Consider the following 24,922-nt stretch of genomic DNA (forward strand, 5'->3'; position numbering starts at 1 on the left):
CGCGTACACACACACCCTACCCCTATGAGCACCTCCGGAAAACTGAGCCGGCGGATTAAATCTTGAAATTGACGAAGTCACCACAGACGACTCGTTGTCGATGGGAACGTCGCCTGAAGAAGTCACCACAGGCGCCTCGCTATCGATGGAAACGTCGCCCACTAAATGAATATTCTACCTTTATGAGACACACAAATGTCAAACCTGGAATTCACATTTGAACTCTGGTGGGCTTGAGGTACAACCACCCTCCTAACCATCCAACCTCAGGTTTGTTTCCTTCCATTGTAGTTATGTTGGCATGTCAACATACAAGATTTGGGCTTGATACACCGGATCGAGGAGCCTTGATGTATAATATTTATTTTAACTCTATCATGGATCATATTCGATTAGTATGTGGACACTAATATAATACGGTGCGACACAATGAGGGCATCCAAACCAAAACTTGCCATGTGGCAACTTAAAAAGTTGAAGGGCCGCACTGGTGTCTAATCGGACTGTAATTACGCACTAGCAGAGGGGACGGACTGGGAGAAGGGAACCCGTAAGTAACAGAGGAAACAGGGGAAAGGGTCCAACACGTCAACCCATCGGCCACGCCACGCAACAAAAACAAGAACAAGAACACGAGCTGCCAAAAAGATTTCCCCTCGATTTATTTCTTTGCTGAATCCGCCCGCTCGCGCGCGCGTGATTCTCCAACCAGTCCTATCTTCCGTCCCTCCATCGCTCCGCCCGATCTGAACCCCCCAGACCCGCCTGATCAGATGGCGTCTAGCACTAGCGCCGGCAGCAAGATCCGCAACGCCAAGCTGGTGAGCCCGCCCTGATCCCGGCTTTACGCCCGTTCCATTTCTCGGCTCCGGATGCAGGCAGCCAGGGCGAGCACGCGTTACCTTTCTGGTCATCGGATTTAGGCTCATCTCGTCGCGGCTCGCTCCGTGGGTTCTTGCTCGTCCCTCCATTGTTCCCGTCGATACATTTAATCATTTGTGTTTAGCAAAATCGGTGAGATTGATAACTTCACTGTAAGTTGGGGCAAAGTATTTTGGTTGTGTTGTGTGCAGGTTCCACGTTGTTGCTGACGCCGGAGTGCGTCCTGCCACTAGTCAGCTAGCAACACCTTCAGAAGTCACGCATTTTTCCTACTGGTCGATTAAATGTTGGTTTCTTAATGAGGAAAAACTTGCTGTGCTCATCATACCTCCTCTCGGGGTTCCCCAACAGTGTGAAGTCGGCGTTACGATAAACACCATCAACACATTTCCTGGACGACGACACAACATCAACAACCTGGTGAGACGGCGTGTAATTTCCTGCCAGGATCCTAGAAGGAGCGTTCTTGCGGGAACGATCGTTGTATTTTCCTGCTTGAGTGTTGAAAGGAGCGTTCTAACATTATGGATAGTTTTGCGGGACGTGTATTTTTCTAGAGGTGCTTCCACAAATAGGAAATGTATATTTCTAATTACTGTGATTGCTTGAGAATAGGTCGGAAATAGGAAATATCATGTCAGACCATAGCGCAATGCGTGATTGACGATACATACCATAATTACCTCTTGCGTGGAAGATACCGTAATTAACTTTAGCGCTGATTGTGTGAGATAGGATCACCACGTCGTGATTGATGATATACTGTACCATAATTAACTTGAGCGTGCAAAATATTTGATGTGACTTGATCGGACGAAAGCAGAAATAGGAGATTGGATTAAACGGTCTAGATGCTTTCAATAACGACCATCAAACGCGTTGAGTGACAAACGATCAACTCCAATATAATAATATAGATACTCCCTTAGTTGCAATGATAAAACTTTTTTTATATAGTTAAGCTAAATAAAATTTGAATAATTTTTTATCGAAAACTATTAATAACTACAATATGATATATATATCATATGAAAGTATATTTCATGATGCATCTAACGATATTGATTTTGTATTGTAAATATTAATAATTTATTTAAAAACTACGTCAAACTTTTCAGAGTTTGTCTTTTCAGAAGAAAAAAAGTATAACGCTTATTAATCGAACTGGAGTACTTAATTAGAGCTATATGCATGCCCCTACAACCATCATGACATGCTAATTAATTAACTTTACTAATGATGCCACATCAAGTCACAATTGTCACAAGATGGACGACGGATTTGTGCTAACGGAGAAGACAGAGGAACCAAACTGCATATGAGGCAGACATCATTATAGAAAGTTTGGATTGACCTGACATGCTACATTTCTGAAAGTTTCAAGCAGGGTGTGCAAAAGTTGAACCTTTCGTCTCTTTCAACGGCAGAAAGTCGGGGGAAAATAATAATTCTATGAAATGAAGAGTGTGTCGTGTCATCCCAAAAAGGTCTAAATCCACACCATACCGTGTGTGTTTCCATGCTATATTGCACAGCACACCCTGAGTTTGCCAGAATTACAAGGATAAACCGGGGTTTGGTTGACCACGTGACCATGATCACTTGATTGTGCAAAGCCCGATAAAAGAAACGATTGATGACCAGGGAGCTTATTTTGCTTGGTGGGTATCAATAAAAGTTGGTAACCATCATATAATACACTTTACCAAAGTTTTACGCTATGATCATGTTTGATTTAGCGCATGTTTCAGTATGTAGTAATCAGTGTATTCCCAAGAACCAGAACATGTGCAGCGGTGTGCCGGTTTGTATGTTTTCAAAAGGAAAAGGATAGACATCCTGGTATCTACATCCTCTAACAATGCATACATTCATAAATACAATTTAACTGAAAGTAAAATGTTTTCGTGGATTTCTGGTCTTGCGGAACACCGGCTTTCAGCCCTACGGTTTGTCATTCGGTTATTGAAGCTAATGCTGGTGGCACATCTAGGCGTTTTCTAGATCTGGTTTTATTGCGAGGCATGGCTGCCTTAGGTTAGTCGGTTGGTGCCGCTTTTTTTCTTTTACTGTAGCACATGCTAATTCGGTCTTATGTAGTTTTCTTCATTGTAGTTATTTAAAAAAACATAGTACAAACACAGACGCTCACATACACGCGTATACACTCATCCTTATGAACGTGCACACACACCCTACCCCTATGAGCACCTCCGGAAGACTGAGCCGGCGGATTAAATTTTGAAATTGATGAAGTCACCACAGGCGCCTCGTTATCGACGGGAACGTCGCCTGACGAAGTCACCACAGGCGCCTCGCTATTGACAGGAACGTCGCCTCCCACTAAATGAATATTCCACCTTTATGAGACACAGAAATGTCAAACCTGAAATTTAAATTCTGGTGAGTTGGAGGTACAACCATCCTCCTAACCATCCAACCTCAGGTTGGTTTCCTTTCATTGTAGTTATGGTGGCATGTCGAGATGCAAGATTTGGGCTTGATACACCGGATCGAGAAGATGTATAATATTTATTTTAACTCTGTCATGGATCATATCCGATTAGTATGTGGACACTAAGACTACTCATAGTGGGAGTAACTTGAGTAGTAACATAGAGCTACATGCAATGCCAACTAAGCATTTTGATAACATGGCACATCATTAATTGAGGAAAGAGAGCATTGTGGTAACTAGCTATGTTACCATCACATCATATTTTTCAAGATTAGATGAGTCTACAACATAATTAATATGGTTTTGCATGACACTACACATATGTTACTTCCCACTATGGAGGTAGTAACATAGAGTAGTAACTTGTGCATGTTACTACTCTATGTTACTCTCCACTATGACTAGTCTAATACGGTGCGACACAATGAGGTCATCCAAACCAAAACTTGCCACGTGGCAACTTAAAAAGTTGAAGGGCCGCACTGGTGTCTAATCGGACTGTAATTACGCACTAGTAGAGGGGCCGGACTGGGAGAAGGGAACCCGGAAGTAACAGAGGAAACAGGGGAAAGGATCCAACACGTCAACCCATCGGCCACGCCACGCAACAAAAACAAGAACAAGAACACGAGCTGCCAAAAAGATTTCCCCTCGATTTATTTCTTTGCCGAATCCGCCCTCTCGCGCGCGCGTGATTTCTCCAACCAGTCCTCTCCTCCGTCCCTCCATCGCTCCGCCCGATCTGAACCCCCCAGACCCGCCTGATCAGATGGCGTCCAGCACCGGCGCCGGCAGCAAGATCCGCAACGCCAAGCTGGTGAGCCCGCCCTGATCCCGGCTTTACGTCCGTTCCGTTTCTCGGCTCCGGATGCAGGCGGCCAGAACGAGCACGCGTTACCTTTCTGGTCATCGGATTTAGGCTCATCTCGTCGCGGCTCGCTCCGTGCGTTCATGCTCGCCTATCATCTCGTTCGATTAGGAATACTAGCTGTGATCATCAAATTGATCTTTTTTTGGGTGTTGCGAGGATTTACTTTGATTCTCTCTGACATATAATATATTTCTTCACTCGTTCTGTCGTATTCACCAGGTCCTTCTCGGTGATGTCGGTACCGGCAAGTCCAGCCTGGTGCTCCGGTTCGTCAAGGGCCAGTTCGTCGAGTTCCAGGTGAGCCTTCCCTCCTCGTCTGCCCGCATGCTTATGTATTTGTGTGTGCTGGTGGTGCTTAACTAACTCTGCCCGTCTGTTTGTTTGCTTGCTTGCTTGGCTGCAGGAGTCGACCATTGGGGCCGCCTTCTTCTCGCAGACCCTGGCCGTGAACGACGAGACGGTCAAATTCGAGATCTGGGACACGGCCGGGCAGGAGCGCTACCACAGCCTCGCGCCAATGTACTACCGCGGCGCCGCTGCTGCTGTTGTCGTCTACGACATCACCAACGCGGTTAGTATGAGCAAGTGGAGCGTGTGTATGTCTTGCTTGAGAAATAAGTTTGTGGCAAATTTCTATTCGACAGTACAACACCACAGCCATGATTAGTATGAATTGCTTGTTAACTGGTAGTATGACACCACATGAGTCTGAATTACAGCGTCTAAATGACTTTTGCTTTGGAACCGAGTATGTAGCAAATACTGACTCGGTAGGATTGAAATCACAGCCATAATTTGTAGAAATTACTTGTGATTGGTACTTCTTCACTCACTCCTAGTACGTCTTTTCAATGGAAATGTCCTGGTGGGCTTGTTGTTTACTTTCCTTTCGAACAATAATATCTTGGTGGAGTGATATTTGTTTAAACGTAGTGTTGTCTTTTAAAAAAAAAGGGGGCTAACAGAGCCCCTGCCTCCTCCCCCAACTTAAAGCATAGATGATAACACGTATGAAACATTTTGATCAAATCATTATCATTTGCACCCACTACCATGCACTATTTTCTAGAGAGCTATGCATGTTTGTCCTGACGACCATACGTGCTTCTTTATCTGAAGAATCAATCTGCAACTCAAATGTGATGATACAAAAATTGTAAGCACAGTTATCATTTTGCTGCCATATAACTGTATGTAACTGTATTCTAGAAGATTAGTCCTGCACTAGTTCTGACAGCTTACACACTTTTATGTGCGGTCTCTGCCTGCTGACCGCTTTGTCTAAGTTGGACTGTATAGAAATTTCTGATTCGTATGGATCTATTGCTGCTGTATATGCATAGTGCCCGTACGATTCAACAGACTGATCTCTCAAGGGACGTGCTACATTAACCTGCTGCTTCTGTGTTGCCAAAGTTGCCTTGCTATACTTTAGATTCAGAACTGCAGTATGATGTTGTAGCAAACCTAAACAAACAAACCCTTGCATCTTGTGACTGAGCCAAATTCTGATCCAATCATTAGCACCCACTACCCTGCCCTGTTTGACAGAGCTATGCTTGTTTGTCCTGACGAACATATGAATCTTCAACTGAAATGTACTGACACTAAATTTATTAGCACAATAATAATTTTTGCTGAGCTGGCATATAACTTTAACTGTAATCTGGAAGAGTAGTTCTGACAGTTGAGCACCTTCCTGTGTGCTATCTGCCTGCTGACCTCTTACTCTAAATTGACTTTTTAGTGAGTACGGGTGTATCGCTATATAAGGGTATAGCGTATAGGCATTGTAGTGGTTGTATGATCCAGCACGCTGATCTCTCATGGGATGTGCTGTTTTAACCCTACTTTTGCATATGTTGCCAAGTTGCTTTGCTAAACGAGAATTCAGACTGAAGTAAGGTGTACTTCCAAATCACTTTGTTACTCCGTGCCTGCATCTTGTGAGCAAGTTAAATGCAGAGAAGATGATGCTTCTTTGTTTGTTTGATTTTAGCAAAGTCATATAGTCTTTTGTGGGTTGTTATTTGACAACTACAAGAGAATCCTGATGAGGGTCTTATATATTGCTACCAATACTTAGTTATCTTAGGTTACATGTACTCCCACACAATGCATAGCTGGTGAACCACGACTTGACCTGCACCACATCCAAATTTAATTACGTGCTGATTTGAACTGTGAAAATTCAAACAAACCCTGATTTGTTCCACAAGTCCACAAGCAAGTTTGAAGCCATACTCATTTGCTCCTTATCCATATAGTGTACCTATTATGTAAAAGCAGGTGAATATATATTAGTTACTTATAACATCACTTTCTACCTTACAGGCCTCTTTTACACGTGCAAAGAAATGGGTTCAAGAACTTCAAGCACAAGGTAATCATTTTACGCCTTTATGGTACTAATTTCTTTATTTGAGACTTGGAAATATGTATTTATGTGGCTATTGTTTGCTCAGAAAATTTGATCTTGTGAGTGCAAGGACAGCACTGCTAGTGCCTGGAGAGGGTGTTTTTGTGTAGATGTGCTGGCAGATGACAGTTTCTAAATCTAGATTGTTTCAATGCAGGAAATCCGAACACAGTAATGGCTCTTGCTGGGAACAAGGCTGATATGTTGGAGGCAAGGCAGGTGCCAGTTGAAGTATGTAACCCTGCTTCTTGAATCTCACTTCTAATTGTTTCCATGCCTTGACATCGTAACTTTCACAATTCTCTCTTACATGGCACTACCAAACCAGTAGAAGATTGCCCGTTTCTTATGTATATTTGGAGCTGTGTTCTCCGTGAAGCTAGAGAACAATGTTTAGGAAAAAAATCATTACTTTACACGAAATATCACAACTGAAAAAAAATGTTATGATTGAATTGCAAGAGGAGTATTATGCTGATTGGTTTAATAATTTGGGAGTTAATAAGCATCATCACAATGTGCTGATGACAAACCTGCAAACAAATGCATGCATCATTTTCAGCTTGTTTGGTTCTCGTAGTTTTTCATTACATGTGAGAGAACAACATTTTGGTTTCCTGTCATTGGGTTATTTGAACGGTTTATTAAGGGGTAAATTACTTGTGGTGCAGGAGGCAAAGACTTATGCTCAAGAGAATGGACTCTTCTTCATGGAAACATCTGCTAAAACAGCAGCCAATGTGAACGATGTGTTTTACGAGATCGGTGGGCATAAAATACTGTCATTCATTTTACTGTTGTCTGCATCCAAAAGAAGGAAAGTCCATTACTTGCTCCTGCAAATTTCTAATCACTACTTTGTTGGCACATCCGATTTCAGCGAAGAGATTGCTCCAGGGACAGCAGTCCCAGAACCCGCAGGGGATGGTCCTCTCACAGAGACCAACTGAGAGGATGGTGAGCAGTTCATCGTGCTGCTCGTCGTAAAATGTCCTGAAGAGACCGCTGCCAGGGACAGCTAAAGGCCTTTGAAATCCACAGAAAATGTATATGCGCCGCAGATGATGATGATGATGATTGCGAAAAATGTGTATCCCAGCTTGCTACAGTTCTAGCCCTTGTTTCTTGTCATGTTCGTTCTGTAAATGTGAATAGTAGAATGTTTCTGCATTCCCATGTTCAAAAGTTTCTGAATGACCAGAGTGAATATTCACGCTTTGGTTTAATATGTTATATATTTGGCGCTTGAAACAAACCACAGAAATATTGAAACTGAAATTGTGCAATTTGTGACAATAAAATTGCTGATTCTATTCAGCACAATTTGTCACAAAAGTCGTTAGTCAAGTAACAGACAACAATTTTTTTAATAAAAAGAACATCTTTGGTGATCCAAAGATACCAGAAGAGAATGAATAAAGGGAAGCCAAGCAAAGGTATAGATGCATATAATTTTTCCTTGTCAATTTTCGACAGGTTCATGGGAACACATTATTCCGACTGGAAATCAGTATGTGCCATATTCTTTTCTCTCTAATGTTATCTATGATGTTCAAATTCTTCATTCACTGGATGTAATCGTCGTTGTAGCTGTCGCTGATCACCGACACGAACCGCTCAAGCCAAGGCAGCTGGTGGAGGTCCTTCATGGTGTCGACAACGTATGAGTCTGCGCATCGGGGCGGTGACTGACTCTGACTCGGGTGGTGGTCACCCCCAAGGCTGAACCCACCTGCGAGGAACCGCTGGATAAGCGCCAGCTGCGCCCTCTCCTGCTCCGAGTAGCCCTCGATGGCCGGGGGCATGCAGTCAAATGTGTCCCATGCCCAGATCTCGGACGCCTGGCATGACTGTGCCGCCGAGGGCTCGGCGATGCTATCTTCGTCCCAGAAGACACACTGGCATGTCTGCATGCCGCGGTTGTACTCCGCACCACAGGAGTAGCAGAACTCATGGCCACACCTGCCGAAGTTGCAAAGAGGACTTCAGCATGGAGGTTAAAAATGGAAAATTGCTTACAGAATTAAGTAGACTGGTACAGCAGAACTTAGTTCGACTTCTGCACATACTTGTCTAGAAACCTCATGAATCTCAGGGCATCTGAGGGTTAAACTGAAACAGCCAGAAAGCATACCAGCAAGTCATATGGAAGCAGCCTTGCGTGAGCTCGATCATGCTTCGACACCCGTTGCAACGCCTCCATCTATTGTTCTGTGCCAACCGATGCAAAGACAAGTCTCCCGCGTCTCTGTCCTCAAGGGGCAGGCTCTGGTACTCGTCGCAGCCCATCATGATGTGCCATGGCACTCCACAGTTGATACAGATATCCCCATGGCATTCTGGGCACTCGATGCAGTTGAGATCCGACTGACTGGACGAGCTTGCCCTCGAGAAGTGCTGGCTAAGGTCTAATAAAACCGAACAGTTCGGAAAGGGGCAATAAAATCTTTCCATCACCGACGTGCCAGCCATTGCAAAAGCCCTCTCCAGGGATTCGTAGCTGCTAACTGGCAGGAACGATTTACACTCACCAGCTGAAATGTGATATTTACACCTTAATTGCGGGCATCTTATAGGCAGCTTTGACGCGTGCAGCTTTTCCTCGACATAGGCTATCAAGCAGCTGTAGCAGAATGTGTGGGAACAGCCCACCTTGATCATCTGGGAACCCTGTCTTTCCTCGCAGCATATTGGGCAGGTGACGACCTCGTAGGGAGATACATACATGACGCCTATTGCTTCTTTGGCCAACTTCAAGGGCCTCTCGAGTTCGAAGCTAGGAAGCAGTATTAGATCGAAGTCTTCCAGCTTATCGACCAGTTCCAGAATCCTGTGTCCTAAAGCTACTAAAAGCTGGTCTTCGAGAATTTCAGCTTCTGCTATCTGTTGTGAAAAATAAGAAAATAAAGACTTGTTGAGTTTATCAAAATATGAAGAACTGGTAGTTAATTATCCAAACTAAAATAGCGCCGCGGAATAGAATGAACTATATAGCTTGACTACCTTAAATAGGGCACTGCATGCACATTCAATGCCTTTTCACTTTTAGCACTCTGTTTCTCACATTATAATTCATACAAGAATTTCCATATTTCCGACTTGATATAACAATCTAACGGCCACCTATTATTGACTAATTTGGAATAGCCACAAGGGAAAAGGCCATTCATCGGAATTATAAAATTACGGCCATTTAGATTTAGCAGCAAGGATTGTGGATTTCCAAGGATGATACAAATCATCCTGTGAGGTGTCATCACACTTCAAAAAAGCAACCATGATAGTCATTTTTATTAAACTGAAGAGTTAAGTGATTTTTTAAGATCAATTAAGTGACTCTTTTATTCTGATTAACAAAGACTGAACAAAGATCATATCAGTCAGTGAGCTGACTGAAACGAATTACCTCAATGTATTCAATTATACTGCAAGAATCAGAAACTCTTACCTGAAAGTACAACTTCTCCGAATTGGTGAAGGCGAAGATCTTCGTTATGCCATTCTGCAACGCAACAGACAGGCCATCCATCAGTGCCAGGTGCTCAGCCACCAGCTCATCCACAAAGAAATCGAGCTTCTTCTGCACCCTGAGAACAGGCACCCCTGGTGCCCTCTCCATCACCACGCCAATCCCAGACAGCTTCTTCCCCTCGGCGTCGTCCAAGCTCGACGACACGCCCTTGAAGAATAGGCGGACCGAGGTCTCGTTAAGCTCCTCGTCAGCGATGCCGGCCGTGAAGGACTCCTCCGTGTCCTCCCACTCCTCCTCGTCCCCACAGCAGCTCCTGAAGTCATCCTCGCCTATCGGATTGTCGGCGAACCCGTCACTGGCATCAGACTGCCTCTCCTCCATCTTGGAATCCAATCCAGTCGAAATGCCCCTCACTCAAAAATCAGTTAGAAGGTCATTTCTTGCCCAATTTTGGCAATCCTCATCTTATCGACCCCACGGATTGGGGAATCAGAAACTGGGGGCAAAAACGGCCAGGAGGCACCAGGCGGAGCTCCACACCGCGAATTCCACTGCCGCGATGGCGAAATTGGCGGGGACGGCGACCAAATTCACCCAGATGCCGGAGCTCTCCACGAACCTCCAATTACTCATATATGCGCCACTCGATAATTCCAGCCTCGCGAGCAAAATTGGCCGCCACGAGCTCCAGTCGCTGAATCTGCAAGACAAAAATACCACGAACCATGACCAGAAATTAGAAAGTGTAGCTCAACCATCGATTTTGGGTGAACTCGGCCGGACAGATCTAAAAGATTTCGAGCAGTTGGTCAAAGGCTGCAGCTTCGAGCTCCAAAATTAAGAGCAAAAAAGTCGCTGACAGCAAGAGATATTCCCCCTCTCTCCCGTGCACCACAAAGAAAGAGGAATTTCCAAGGAAAAAATCGGGGATAAATCACACTCACAGAACCGGCAATCAGTCAACAGTCCTCGAATTTCAGCTCGGAAAACAAGGGGAGAGAAAATCACCTGCGGGGGACGGGGTCACATGGAGTGCGGCGTCATCGTGGCCGACACGAGAGGGATGAGAATGAATGGGGACAAAGATGGAAGCTTTCCCTCTCGTCGGTGGGGAACGGGGAAGGTGGAGGTGCCTTCCGTGTGGCAGCGGTGGAAGAATCGATTCGGAGAGAGAGAGAGAATGAGGTGGAGTGCAGTTAAAGCAAGAACCCTAATTATTCCTTCTCATTACAGACTGTGTGTGTCGAATTATTGCCTCCATTTATTTCATTTTTACACTTTGATTAGAGCATCCCATCATACGGTGTAGGTGTACAAAACCTGTCATATACACCAGTTGGGTGCAAAAAATGGTTCCCATCGAATGGTGTAGGTGTAAAAAATATGGTCACGGGCGTGGTCTAATTTTATACTACTGTTGTATATTTGGCCCAAGTGGTGCAAATATACACCACTTGGAGAGGTGGTGTAAAACTAACCGGCTGGCCACACACTCCCTCCAACCGTCACTTTTGTCCCTTAGCGCGTGCCCATCTCCTCCTTGCCCGCCTGCGCGACCGTCGCCGGCCACTCGACCTAAATTCGGCCATCCGTAACTCCCCCGTCGCCCGCAGACGTGTCCCCGCCGCCCGCCTCGCCCCGCCACACCTCGTCGGACTGTCCCCGCAAGGAGAGATGGCCGGAAACGCGATGTCGCGACCGTAGCAGTCCACCGCCAGTTCTTATGCATTTTCCGGAACTAACCTATTAACAAGATGCCGAAGTGCCAGTTCCTGTTTTCTCCTGTTTTTGGTTCCAGAAAAGCTGTTCGGGCAATATTCTCGAATTGGACGAAACAAAGCCGAACCTCGTATTTTACCGAGACGGACCCGGAACACCGAAGGTGAGACGGAGAGGGCCCGGGGGCCCCACACCACCGGCGGCGCGGCCAAGGAGGGGCGCGCCGCCCCTATGGGGTGGGCCCCCAGTGCACCCCTGCGCCGCCTCTTCGCCTATAAAATCCCTCGCGACCTAAAACCCGATACCAATTGACGAAACTCCGAGAAAGACTCCGGGGCGTCGCCGCCATCGCGAAACTCCGTTTCGGGGACAGAATCTCTCGTTCCGGCACGCCGCCAGGACGGGGAAGTGCCCCCGGAAGCCATCTCCATCGACGCCGCCGCCTCCATCATGCTCCGTGAGTAGTTCCCCCATGGACTACGGGTTGTAGCTGTAGCTAGTTGGTACTCTCTCTCCCATGTCCTTCAATACAATGATCTCATGAGCTGCCTTACATGATTGAGATCCATCTGATGTAATCGGTGTTGTGTTTGTTGGGATCCGATGAATTGTTACATTATGATCAGTCTATCTATATAAGTTTGTGAAGTTATTGTTGTTGCAATCTTGTTGTGTTTAATGCTTGTCACTAGTGCACGAGTGGCATGATATTAGATTTGAGCTCTATAATTATTGCTTAGATTGTATCTACAAGTTGTTTGCACATGTCTATATCCGGAACCCGAGGCCCCGAGTGACGCAAGCTCGGGATAACCGGAGGGGAAGGCTTAGATATGAGGATCACATGTTTTCACCAAGTGTTAATGCTTTGCTTCGGTGCTCTATTAAAAGGAGTACCTTAATTGCCGATAGATTCCCTTGAGGCCCGCTGCCACCGGCTGGTAGGACAAAAGATGTTATGCAAGTTTCTCATTGCGAGCACGTATGACTATATATGGAAAACATGCCTACATGATTAATAGACTTGATGTTCTGTCTTAATGCTATTTCAATCCTATCAATTGCCCAACTGTAATTTGTTCACCCAACACTTGTTACTTGTTATTTGAGAGTTACCACTAGTGTAGATAGCTGGGAACCCTGGTCCATCTCTTATCATCGTATACTCGTTCTATATGTAATTGGAAGTAGTATCAACTATTTTCTGGTGCCATCGCCTCGTATTGTTATTCATTATCGCTGCTGTGTTACTGTTACTATTGGTCTCATATTACTGCTGCTTTCACATTACCCCTGTTACTAGTTCTTTTCCAGGTGCAACTGAATTGACAACTTAGTTGTTAAGACTTATAAGTATTCTTTACCTCCCCTTGTGTCGAATCAATAAATTTGGGTTTTACTTCCCTCGAAGACTGTTGCAATCCCCTATACTTGTGGGTTATCACCAGACTATGAAGAGGAGCAACAGTATCAAGATGACGGACAATAGGACGTCTACAATAACTAGGATTGTCTTCTGACGTCAAACGTTGCCTGTGGAATAGATGGACTACTATACTACTTCGCTTCCGCTATGTATTTTGAAGGTTGATCTGTAGATCAACCATTGTTGAATATTGGATCATGTGATCCCCTTGATGTAAGATAATTATGGTTTGTAATGAATGATGTTCTGTGATATCAACTGTTATGTCTCGCAAAAACAATCTTCCTGGGATTGCGATGTATGGCATAATAGGCATCTGGACTTAAAAATCCGGGTGTTGACAAGTTGGTATCAGAGCCATTGTTTGACCTTAGGAGACCCTAGTTAGAATGGACGTCTGAAAAACTTAGTTTCAAAAACAAATGAAGTGAATATTTATGAAAAATTATTCACTCTCTTATCTTTGAGATCTTTTAAAAATAAGGAAGACATGCTCTACTTTTCTTCTAATTCTACATAAAATTTTGACACACTTGCTCACTTCTCTAACTTACTCATCCAATTCACTTACAGATGGAGCAGCTCAACCACACCAAGTTTTACCAGTTAGGCAATGGAGGAAGCCTGATCTTCGAGAGGGACTTGGACGCTTTGTCTGAGCATCTCGAGCGCCCGCACCCGGAGTTCTTTGGAACTCAAGTCAACGACCAGCCCGGAGGAGAACTACAGTGGGTTGTAGTTGCAGATCTGAGAGGCAAGATGGAGCCTCCTATGTCTGAGAGGATCCAGTTTTCCGTCAGGGAAAGCAACTGGCTAGATGGACTAGCTAGAGCCCTGCAGGAAGCACTTGCCCGTCTGTGTGGGCAGAATGTGACTCAGATCCATGGGACTCGCTTTGCTCACTTTGCAAGGCATGACTCCATTGGAGGACCCATGGAACTGTCACCCCACCCGGAGCTGAAGTATCACGTGGAGCACCTAGACTTTATGCTGCACGAGACCCGCAAGGAGCTGGAAAACTCTCGTGTCTACGCCAACTAGACCCACCTCCACACACTACAAGAAAAGTTCTGATACACAACGTCCCAAAATCGTCCACTAAGGGCCATTTTTCGTCGCCTATGGGCCTAACCCGACGATATGGGTTCTGTGGTCGAAACTGCGTCAGGCAAAGTCCTACCACATTTTTTTCGGTCCGTCTCTATCGGGCGCCCTTACGCCACGGAAAATCGAACCGTTGCAGAAGTGTTTTCGGGAGCCCGTTGACTGCTGACGTCATGCAAACTGACACGTGGCAGACGCCGGTGACTCGCCGGTCACGCCGTTAACCGGCTGAAACGCCCGTGGTAGATGGTAGGCCCACACGAGGCCTACCACGCCTTAAGCGGGCCGGCCCATTTAGTTTGCGGGTCGGGCCAGCTGACTTAGTTTGACCAGTCAACTATATAGCTGGGCTGGTCCATTAGGTACGTGGGCCGGGCCTAACCTGTAAGGTTGACTGGTCAAAACTTAAATGGGCCGGCCCACTAAGCATTTGGGTCGGGCCGAATGCACTCGTTTGACCGGTCAACAGGCAAAAGGGCCGGCCCACTAAGCATGTGGGCCCACTTTCTTCTTACCGGGCCAGCCCATTTACCATGTGGGGTCCACCACAAAGCAAGTGGGCCGGCCAAAGGAGTTAGTGGGCCGGCCCAATTAGCATGTATGTCCCACTTTCCTGTTATCGGGCCGGCCCATATACTAAGTGGGGTCCACCATATATCAAACGGGCTGACCCAACAAGCTAGTGGGCCGGCCCAAAAAACACAGGTGGGTCCCACTTTCCTGTTGAAGGGCCGGCCCAGTTAGTATGTGGGGTCCGCATATAGCATGTGGGCTGGCCCAACAAGATAGTGGGTGATACGTCTCAAACGTATCTATAATTTCTTATGTTCCATGCTACTTTTATGACAATACTTGAATGTTTTATACATACTTCACATCATTATTTTACATTTTCCTGCACTAACCTATTAACAAGATGCCGAAGCGCCAGTTGCTGTTTTCTGCTGTTTTTGGTTTCAGAAATCCTAGTAAGGAAATATTCTCGGAATTGGACGAAATCAACGCCCAGGGTCCTATTTTTCCACGAAGCTTCCGGAAGACCGAGGGGGAAACGAAGTGGGGCCACGAGGCGCCGACACACTAGGGCGGCGCGGCCTGGGCCCTGGACGCGCGGCCCTGTTGTGTGAGGCCCTCGTGACGCCCCCTGACCTGCCCTTCCGCCTACTTAAAGCCTTCGTCGCGAATACCCCTGTACCGAGAGCCACGATACGGAAAACCTTCCAGAGACGCCTCCGCCGCCAATCCCATCTCGGGGGATTCAGGAGATCACCTCCGGCACCCTGCCGGAGAGGGAATCATCACCGGAGGGGCTCTACATCATCATGCCCGCCTCCGGATTGATGCGTGAGTAGTTCATCCTTGGACTATGGGTCCATAACAGTAGCTAGATGGTTGTCTTCTCCGCTTGTGCTATCATTGTTATAGATCTTGTGAGCTGCCTAACATTATCAAGATCATCTATTTGTAATGCTACATGTTGTGTTTGGTGGGATCCGATGAATCTAGAATACTATGTTAAGTTGATTATCAATCTATCATATATGTGTTGTTTATGTTCTTGCATGCTCTCTGTTGCTAGTAGAGGCTCTGGCCAAGTTGATACTTGTAACTCCAAGAGGGAGTATTTATGCTCGATAGTGGGTTCATGCCTAAATTGAATATGGGATCGTGACAGAAGGTTCTAAGGTTGTGGATGTGCTGTTGCTACTAGGATAAAACATCAATGCTTTGTCTAAGGATATTTGTGTTGATTACATTACGCACCATACTTAATGCAATTATCTGTTGTTTACAACTTAATACTGGAGGCGGTGCGGATGCTAACCTGAAGGTGGATTATTTAGGCATAGATGCATGCTTGGATAGCGGTCTATGTACTTTGTCGTAATGCCTCGATTAAATCACATAGTAATCATCATTGATATGTATTGAATCTTTATTTGTCAATTGCCCACCTGTAATTTGTTCACCCAGCATGTTAGTTATCTTATTGGAGAGACACCACTAGTGAACTGTGGACCCCGGTCCATTATTTTACATCTGAATACAATCTACGCAATCATTGTTCTTTCTTGTTCTTTGCAAACAAACACCATCTTCCACTCGATACGTTTAATCCTTTGTTTTCGGCAAGCCGGTGAGATTGACAACCTCAACGTTACGTTGGGGCAAAGTATCTTGATTGTGTTGTGCGGGTTCCACGTTGGCGCCGGTTTCAGCTGGTGTTGCGCCGCACTACACTCCTCCACCAACAACCTTCACGTGCTTCTTGGCTCCTACTGGTTCGATAACCTTGGTTTCATACTGAGGGAAACTTGCTTCTATACGCATCATACCTTCCACTTGGGGTTCCCAACGGACGTGTGCTTCGCGCGTATCAGTGGGCCGGCCCAATAAGCATGCGGGTCCCACTTTCATGTAACCGGGCCGTCCCAGTTAGTAAGTGAGTTCCACCATAAAGCAAGTGGGCTGGCCCAACAGGTTGGCGGGCCGGCCCAATAATAAAAAGTGGGACCACTATCGTGTTAACGGGCCGGCCCAAGTAGCCTGTGGGCCCTACCGGGTTGGCCCCAATAAGCAGGTGGGTCCCACTTTCCTGTTACCGGGCCGACCCAGTTAGTGAGTGGGGTCCACTTAAAGCAATTGGGCTGGCCCAATAAGCAAGTGGGCCGGCCCAAAATGGAAGTAGGTCCCACACTACTGTAAGTGGGCCGGCCCACTAAGTTGTAGGGCCCTGGTTGTTTGACTAGTCAACTTGCATTCTGGGCCAGCCAAGTTAGGCTTATAAGAAGGCCCATTAAATTTCATGAGCCTAAAATCTGATATCAATGATACACACAATTACATACACAAATAAAATAACTAGGAAAATTACAAGGCAATTAATGTGCCCAAATAAAAAAATTACATATAATCATGGAGGACTTCTATTAGCATCATCAATAACACTTTGACATTTGGCAATCGCCTTGATTGAATCGTGTGTACTCTTTGTCAACATATCAGCTACAGATCTTAAAGCAGCAATACCATGTCTTTCATACAGTACAGCCTTGAGATATTTCTTGTTTGATGAAAGGAATGGTCTAGGTTGACTGGCTATGAGAGGATGCATCGGAAGAAAGATCGAGAAATTTTTGTGGGCCTCTCTTCGATGAAGATTGCTTCATCACAACTGCATTCCGATAATAATGCAAAAAGAGTTAAACGATGAACTATGCAAACATGTATTAAGCATTGTCGATATGATATAGTCACAAGTACTAAGTACATACTTACATTATATAGTTGCATAGGCTCACCCCGAAACCTTTTGTGCCCTCTATCTTCTACTAAGGACTTCTTCATTACAACTGCATTCTAGTAATATTGCAAACATAGTTACATCAGTGAACTATTCAAACATTTATTATGCAATGTAGATATAAGATAATAACAAGTTGCATAAATAAGACAATGTATGGAACTTGTACTAAGCACGAGACTTACATCATAATGTTGCACGGGGTCGCTACGAGATCCTTTTTTGGCGACTATCTTCTAATGATGACTTGCTTCATTACAAGCTGCATTACGGTAATATTGCAAACAGAGTTACAACAATTAACTATTCAAACATGTATTATGCAATGCGGAGATCGGATAACGACATGTAGCAGAAATAAGCACAAGATAAGATATGATACATGTACTAAGCACATATCGGCTCATTGCAGGTCCTTCTCTTGCGTGCACTAGTCGTGGTCGACATGCCTGCCATTTTAGGTTTAGCCATCAGGTGAAATGCTAATCCTCCTGCTCCATTGTCCTTAATCTGCGTTTAGATATCACATTTAAGACTAAGTCAGCTGGTTTCAAATAACAAAAAACTTGAGCTGCCAAATGAATAAGCTAATATTTACCAGATATCAGATTAAAACCAACTAGATGTTGCTTTGCATGAGATAATAATTTCAGATATTGAGATTTAGAGTAGGGTAATGCCATGGTTTTCCACATAAAGTAAACTGGCATTAAGAATGACCAAATGTCAGGTTCAAATCACCTTCGCAGTTGCTCCAAGACAAACATATCAAATAGGCAGAAACATAGTAAATCGTGAATGGCATTGCTATGGCAGGGTTCCAAGTGTTAATCTCTTGCATAAGGAACAATGCATATAGGTTATAGATAATAACGGAAGTAAACGGCTAAAATTACCAACCAAGAACTCAGATTCCAACCTTCCCTAGCGTCCCCGCTGTTAATGTTGGATGTTATAATAAGCGGTTCGCATGATCAATCCCTAGGAAAAATAACATTGACAAGTTAGTCTACGATAATACAAAGACCAGACATGCACGCAACAATATATAACTATACAAGCTGTGCGACAGGAGCATTCATGGAAAAAATAGCTATAAGCTAATGATGAGGTATAAGAGCAAGCAGATTGGAAATGCACATAGCATGATTATAAAAGCAGTGTGAGAATAGCAGGCACGAGAAAACAGCTAGCGGCTAGTCGTGAGATAATGACGTGGTATAAGAACAACCAGATTGGAAATGCCCATAACATGACTATAAAAGCAGTGCGACAATAGCATGCAGTACAAAAACAGCTGGCAGTAAATGAATGGGTATAAGGCTATAAATATGTGGATGCGCACAGGTGTCAGTAGAATGAACATGATGGTAGCGACCGGATAATGCTTTTGTACTGTACAAAATTTAAAAGAACTTCATGCGAAGCAACACATCAAGAAAGTTAATGGCATATGAGATCTGCAAATAACTACACAAAACATTGCTAAAGAAACACCGCGATCTAACGGGCCAGCGTACTAACCAAGCTGCGGCGGGGTGGATGGGGGTGGCAGCTTGCATTCCAGCGGCGGCGAACGCGGGAGACGATGAATCGACCCTGTTTCAGGAGAAGCGGGCGTTAGTGAAGCAGATCTGGTTGGCTGGCAAGGGATTCGGTGAAGTTGATACAGCCACTGCGCCGAGGTAGTCGCTGGAATAGATCGGCTTCTGTGGAGGGGGGGGGGGGGCGCAGTGAAGTAGACCCGGTTCCGTTGGAGAGGATCCGGTGCGCATCGACAGGAAAGGCGTTGATTGCTACGCTGTGGATGAGGTCGGCGGTGAAGCAGATCCGTCGGGGGCGAGGTCGGCGGTGAAGCAGATCCGTCGGTGGCTAGGGCGGCGGGGGAGCGGATCCGGTGGGTGGACAGCCAACACGATCAAGGCTACGCTGTGGAGGAGTATGCCGGCGGCGAAGCAGATCTAATATTGTAGAGAGACAGAGCTTTGGCGTGTGAGAGTATTTTTGAGCGAATGGGGCGAATGGTTGGTGGGTGGGTGTGGGCCTGTGGGGAGGGTTCGGGATCTAGGCAAGATATTTCATTGTTACCGAATGAGCCCTCCATGGTCGGTGGGTTGTAGCTTACGGACCAGGGTTAAAAGGGTAAAACTGGTCATGGGATTTTCGAATGGATGCGGCGGGATGATTTGGCGCGTGGCCGAAATTTCAGTTTCAAGCTACGACAAAAATAATGTTCTTCCCCAGGGAGCTCTCATTTCTTCCTCTTCTCTTTCTCTCTCGGGTCTCTCCCACTCCCCCGCCTCCTCTCCCCCTTCTCTCCGCCAGCCTCGGCGTCCGGATACGAGGCCGACTTCTCTCTATATATCGTACACCCTCCGATCCAAATTAAGTGATTCAACTTTCCTTGGACGTGTATGTATCTAGAGTAAAAACATGTGTGGATACATCCATATTTAGATAAGCAAAGTTGAGTCAGCTAATTTGGATCCGAGGGAGTTAGTGTTGTTGTAAGCTTAGATCCAGTGTTTCCCATGAGGAGAATGGCGCAATGCGCTCGGGGATCTCATCATCGGCTTCAGATCTGGCCAATGGCGAATCTGGCGGATCAGATCTGGCGGATCTTGCCGGCCAAACCCAGATCTGGTGCCATCAAGGTGATGGCGCTAACAGTGAGGCTTGCTTTGGTCAGTGCTTCAGATCTGGCCAATGGGGAAGTCAAGCTGCTAACGTTCACAAGCTCGGGGCATACGACAGCGTCATCCGTCTTGCCCGTGCACATCTTGGCCTTTCAACGGCCCTTCTCAGAGCCAATATGCCGTTGCTGAGGCCCTTCTTCTCCTTCATACTGGCGACTACCGGCGACACCGTCCCAAGTGGTGCATCCCCGGTGACGGAGTTGCTGGAAAGGATGCAGAGCAGAGATCTGATCTGCGGTCGAGAAGGACTCGATTACTGTAACATCCCAGAAATTCAAAACAAAATAAATAAATTTCCCTAGTTCCAAATTTTGGAACCAACAATTTTTTTTATTAAATTAAGATTGGTACATAATAATCTTGCTTAATTCTTGTGCTCTTGCCATGATTGCTTGTTATTAGTATTTGAAATAATCTTAAACCCTAAAACCTCACCCCTCTTCTCACCATCCTAGTTAAAATAAAATAAAAGGAAATTAAATGAGAAAAAGGCATATGTGCCTATGGCTATAATTATAAATCTTTACCCTAGACCTTTCCACTTTAATTAGAGGATTGGAAAAGCTTTATAAACCTTATATAGTATTTCTTAAATCTTTTCCAAGTTGAAACCAAAGAAATTAAAAAGGAAACTAAAAATGCCATAGAGGCATATGAGAGTAAAATAGCAAATATGGGAATTCAAGAAAATTGACCCTAGGACTTGTTGTGAATGGTTGGATCACCTCCATATACCATTTCAACACTCAACAAAACCCATTGGGTCAAACCAAGTCAAATTAAAAATCAAATGCAATATATGCATAGAAGCCTATGTGACACATAGCCAATTCACTAAACCTTGACCTATGACTTCAAACCTTGACCAAATGGTGTGAAACCATCTCTAAACCTAATATAACACTAAATGGACCCTAACCCATGTCCAAGTGAAGCAAGATCAACCATTTACAAGTTTAGTGAAATGTGAACCTCATCTTTTATGTATTAAGGCCAAATTTGCAAATCTTTGAACAAGACCATTTGAATTGGTTTCAATACTCTTAAAATGTTTCTAAACTAATAAGAACCACATTAGAGTCAACAAAAGTCAAATCAAATGGAGAGATTTCAAATGGTGAGATAATTCCAATTTTAACTCACATACACATAACCCAATTTTGCAAATCTTCACCAAAGGCCACCATTGCTTGATCTATTGTTTGTAAAACTCTTATATATGATAAACAAACACAATTGCATCAAAGAAACCAAAATCAAATCAAAGCAAATCTCAAAATCAACATACATGTGATAATGGTCATTTGGCCATTTTATAAAATGTTCCTCACTTTACCCCTCTGTATTTTTCAATTCTCAAACTAAACTTAGTCAACCAAGGCCATGTCATCCAAGACCATGTCAAGGTCAACAACTTTCATGTTGACCATCAGGGTTAAAGTTGACCAGGTTGACCAGTAGAGATTTGACAAGTGGAGACTTTGAAGCTATGTGAAGATGCCCCACTTTTTGAATTGTTGCAAAACAACTCTAAAATGAGCACCACCACCACCAATCTTTCACATTAATTACATCATTGAGCTCCACCAAAAAGATTTCCAAAATTCCAATATTTTCTTCATGCGGCCATTTCATCGAACACTTGGCAGGCATCATTTCAGATTGGACACACACCCTTCTACACACTGGATTTTAGCCTCCACCCCTTTTCTTATGTGATCATCAACCCCTTGTACCTCCCCTGCATCGAGCCATGTCCTTGCATTGGCTGATTAAAGTGAGGAGAGAACCTTTTCTTCTCCATACCATGCACCATGCTCACCCACACACACTTGATCGATCTGAGCCCCTCCTCTCCCCTACACCATGTCTACTGCCTTCCCTGCATCACCCTAAACACGCTCGTACCACCCCTAAGCAAAGAGACGCACGCTAGAAGCCAGCACGCACGCGCCCAGCACCTCGCCACGGCGTGCCAGACACGCGGTGAGCGCGCCCAGACGACGCCCTGGACGCGCCAGTGCATGCCCTCGCCTGGACTCGCTCGACCGTCTCTCTCTCTCCCTTCGCACGCATGCTCACCACCCCTACAGCTAGCCACTAGACCTCCTCAATGACACGCGGGAACGCCCTAGCCGTCGCCATGATCACCAACCTGCCGCGCCACGGTACTGCCAGCACTCGAGCATCGCCAGTACTCCCTCGTCCTCCCCTTGCTGCGCCAGCACGCGCGTTAGCTCCGCCTAGACGACGCCTACGCCCTGCACCTCCTAGCTTGCCCCTTGGAGCACCGGAGACGCCACGCCGCCGACGACCTCCCACGGGCACCCGCAGCACCTCGACCCCCTATAAAAGGAGGCCGCTCCTGGACGATCACAGCACACCAGCCGCCTCCCCTCTCTTCTCTGAGCATCCTCGACTCTTTCCCCTCTCCAATTAAGCTCACCGTCGCCGGAATTTCACCGGAGCCCGCCGCCACAGTAGCTCGACGAGGACGACGACTCCGACCCCCGCAGCACCTCCCGCGACCCTCGTCCGCATCGCCGTCGTCTTCCACGACGAACGCCCACCCCGCCGAGCCTCGCCGGAGCCCCAGGTACCCCCTAGCAACCCCTCTGGTCGCCGGTAGGGTTTGGACCTCGCCGGAGGAGGTACGCCGCTCGATCACGTGAACGCCCCAGATAGCGCCACGTCGCCCCGCCAGTTGTCTGAATTCAAACCAGCCCGTAGCGATACTGGGCCGGCCCACCTCCCTCTCCCGCTGCACAACCCACTTAGTTTCCCGCCTAAGCCCACAGTTCAAACAAAAGCATTTCGAAATTATTTATTTCTTCTCAGATGCTGTTTTGAAAATTAAATAGGATAAAATCTACCAAACCAAATTGAAAAAATTTTATATATTTGGAAACCTCATGAAATTATCTAAATAATGCCACTGGCCTCATGTCCAAATTCGAAATAAAATTTAAATGATAAAAATAACAAGGCAGGGCCTTTTCTAACTTCAAATAAATATTAGAAATTATCTAGAAATGATTTTAAGTTGATTCCAACTCTAATAAATCACATTTGACATAATCTAATTGTTTATGTAAAAATATAGCATGGTTGTTTTGCATGATCAGGGACTAGATTCAAATAAAGGCTATAGAACCATTTCTAGTCCATTTAATACATACACATAGAATTATTTAAATAGTATGGGGGCTTCTCTCTCATTTAAATTGTGATCTTAAGTAATTCAACTAGAGGTACTGACCTTGGTCAAATAAGTCTCATGCATGGTTACCTATAGATTTTAAATCATTTAGAGGATAGTTTAACTCATATGAGGTATAGTTTCTCCCTACAATCATTAATCCAAATAGTTCAAGGAGAATTAATAACACATATATTATTGACCCATAGGTTCCTATTTGAAAATATTTAATCATTCTCATAAGTAGTATTTAAATATTTCAAACCTATTTAATTAAATCATCTAATAGACTTAGGTCTCATTTAAATCTTACCTCAACCAAATTCAATATGAGGTAGACCCCATGGTAAATTAAAACTCACCTTAGATTAAGTAATGTTATTAAACCATGGCCAGGTGTTATTAAAATGGTATGAGGTGCTCACCTCATTTAAATTATCTTTCTCAAATAATAGGAAGTAATGTATTGACTTTTAATTTCCTAAGCTCATACTTGCTCCCTTATAAATCTTAAATCTAAATAATATTTAAATTCTCCAAAGATTAATTAAATCACATGAGATGATGAATCTCATTTAACTCACTTTCTCAAATACTAAGTGTGAAGTGTTGACCTTGGTCAACATGGGATCATCCCTGGTTATTTGAGAATATTAAATCACCTCAATAATAGTCCTTTAAATTAGTTACAATTATGTGTTAAATCATATGAGAGGTATTCCTCTCATTTAAATCTTGTTCTCAAGTGATTCAACATGAGGTAGTTATCATAGTCTAAGTAACCTCATATTGAATTATTTGGTGGCATTAAATCACTACCATGTTAATACTAAATTACATGAGGTATGAAACCTCATTTAAATCACTTTCTCAAATAATAAGTATGAAGAGGTTGACTTTAGTCAACCTAGGTCATATATTATTCAGAAGCGAAATTAAATCTTAAGAAAGATTCAATGAGAGGAAATTATTTTCTCACAAACTAAAGAGAAACCCTAACATCATTTTTAATAAGAGGAAATTATTTTTCTACTACTAAATAAGGAAACCCTATCATGATCTTGTAATAAATGTTAAGTAGTGATGCTAGATCATTGTGTGAGCCACTAAGGCTAATTAAGAGTACTTAAGTATTGTTTGGTGATTGTATCCTCGTATTCGTTTATAGACGCTAGTACCAGAGACTATCAAGAGGAGGAGGTATTCTACCAAGAGGAAGAAGAAGAACACTTTGATCACCTCACCAATCAAGGCAAGCTATTACCCATGCAAGCTAGACTAATGCAAGCTAGTATTCTGGCAAGCTATTATTAATGCCAGCTATTACCAGGGCAAGCTAATAAACTTGCTAACCATCATGGTGCAAAGCTCT

The 24,922-nt window shown here is 44.7% G+C and overlaps 2 protein-coding genes across 2 annotated transcripts; one reads left to right on the top strand and one right to left on the bottom strand.

Annotated features, from left to right (window-relative positions):
* Positions 1–4,064: 4,064 nt before the first annotated feature.
* Positions 4,065–7,885, top strand: LOC124653803 (ras-related protein Rab5A-like). Its single transcript, XM_047192870.1, has 7 exons — positions 4,065–4,157; positions 4,431–4,508; positions 4,615–4,782; positions 6,546–6,594; positions 6,788–6,861; positions 7,302–7,395; positions 7,511–7,885. Exons 1-7 carry the CDS (start codon positions 4,110–4,112, stop codon positions 7,615–7,617), a joined length of 618 nt encoding a protein of 205 aa, XP_047048826.1. The 5' UTR covers positions 4,065–4,109; the 3' UTR covers positions 7,618–7,885.
* A 161-nt stretch (positions 7,886–8,046) lies between these two features.
* LOC124657854 (E3 ubiquitin-protein ligase RSL1-like) lies at positions 8,047–11,175 on the bottom strand. Its single transcript, XM_047196337.1, has 4 exons — positions 11,111–11,175; positions 10,079–10,802; positions 8,765–9,513; positions 8,047–8,592 (listed from the first exon to the last, which is right to left on the bottom strand). Exons 2-4 carry the CDS (start codon positions 10,481–10,483, stop codon positions 8,196–8,198), a joined length of 1,551 nt encoding a protein of 516 aa, XP_047052293.1. The 5' UTR covers positions 10,484–10,802; positions 11,111–11,175; the 3' UTR covers positions 8,047–8,195.
* Positions 11,176–24,922: the final 13,747 nt, after the last annotated feature.

Source organism: Lolium rigidum, chromosome 5 (assembly GCF_022539505.1).
Source record: "Lolium rigidum isolate FL_2022 chromosome 5, APGP_CSIRO_Lrig_0.1, whole genome shotgun sequence".
NCBI classification, from domain to species: domain Eukaryota; kingdom Viridiplantae; phylum Streptophyta; class Magnoliopsida; order Poales; family Poaceae; genus Lolium; species Lolium rigidum.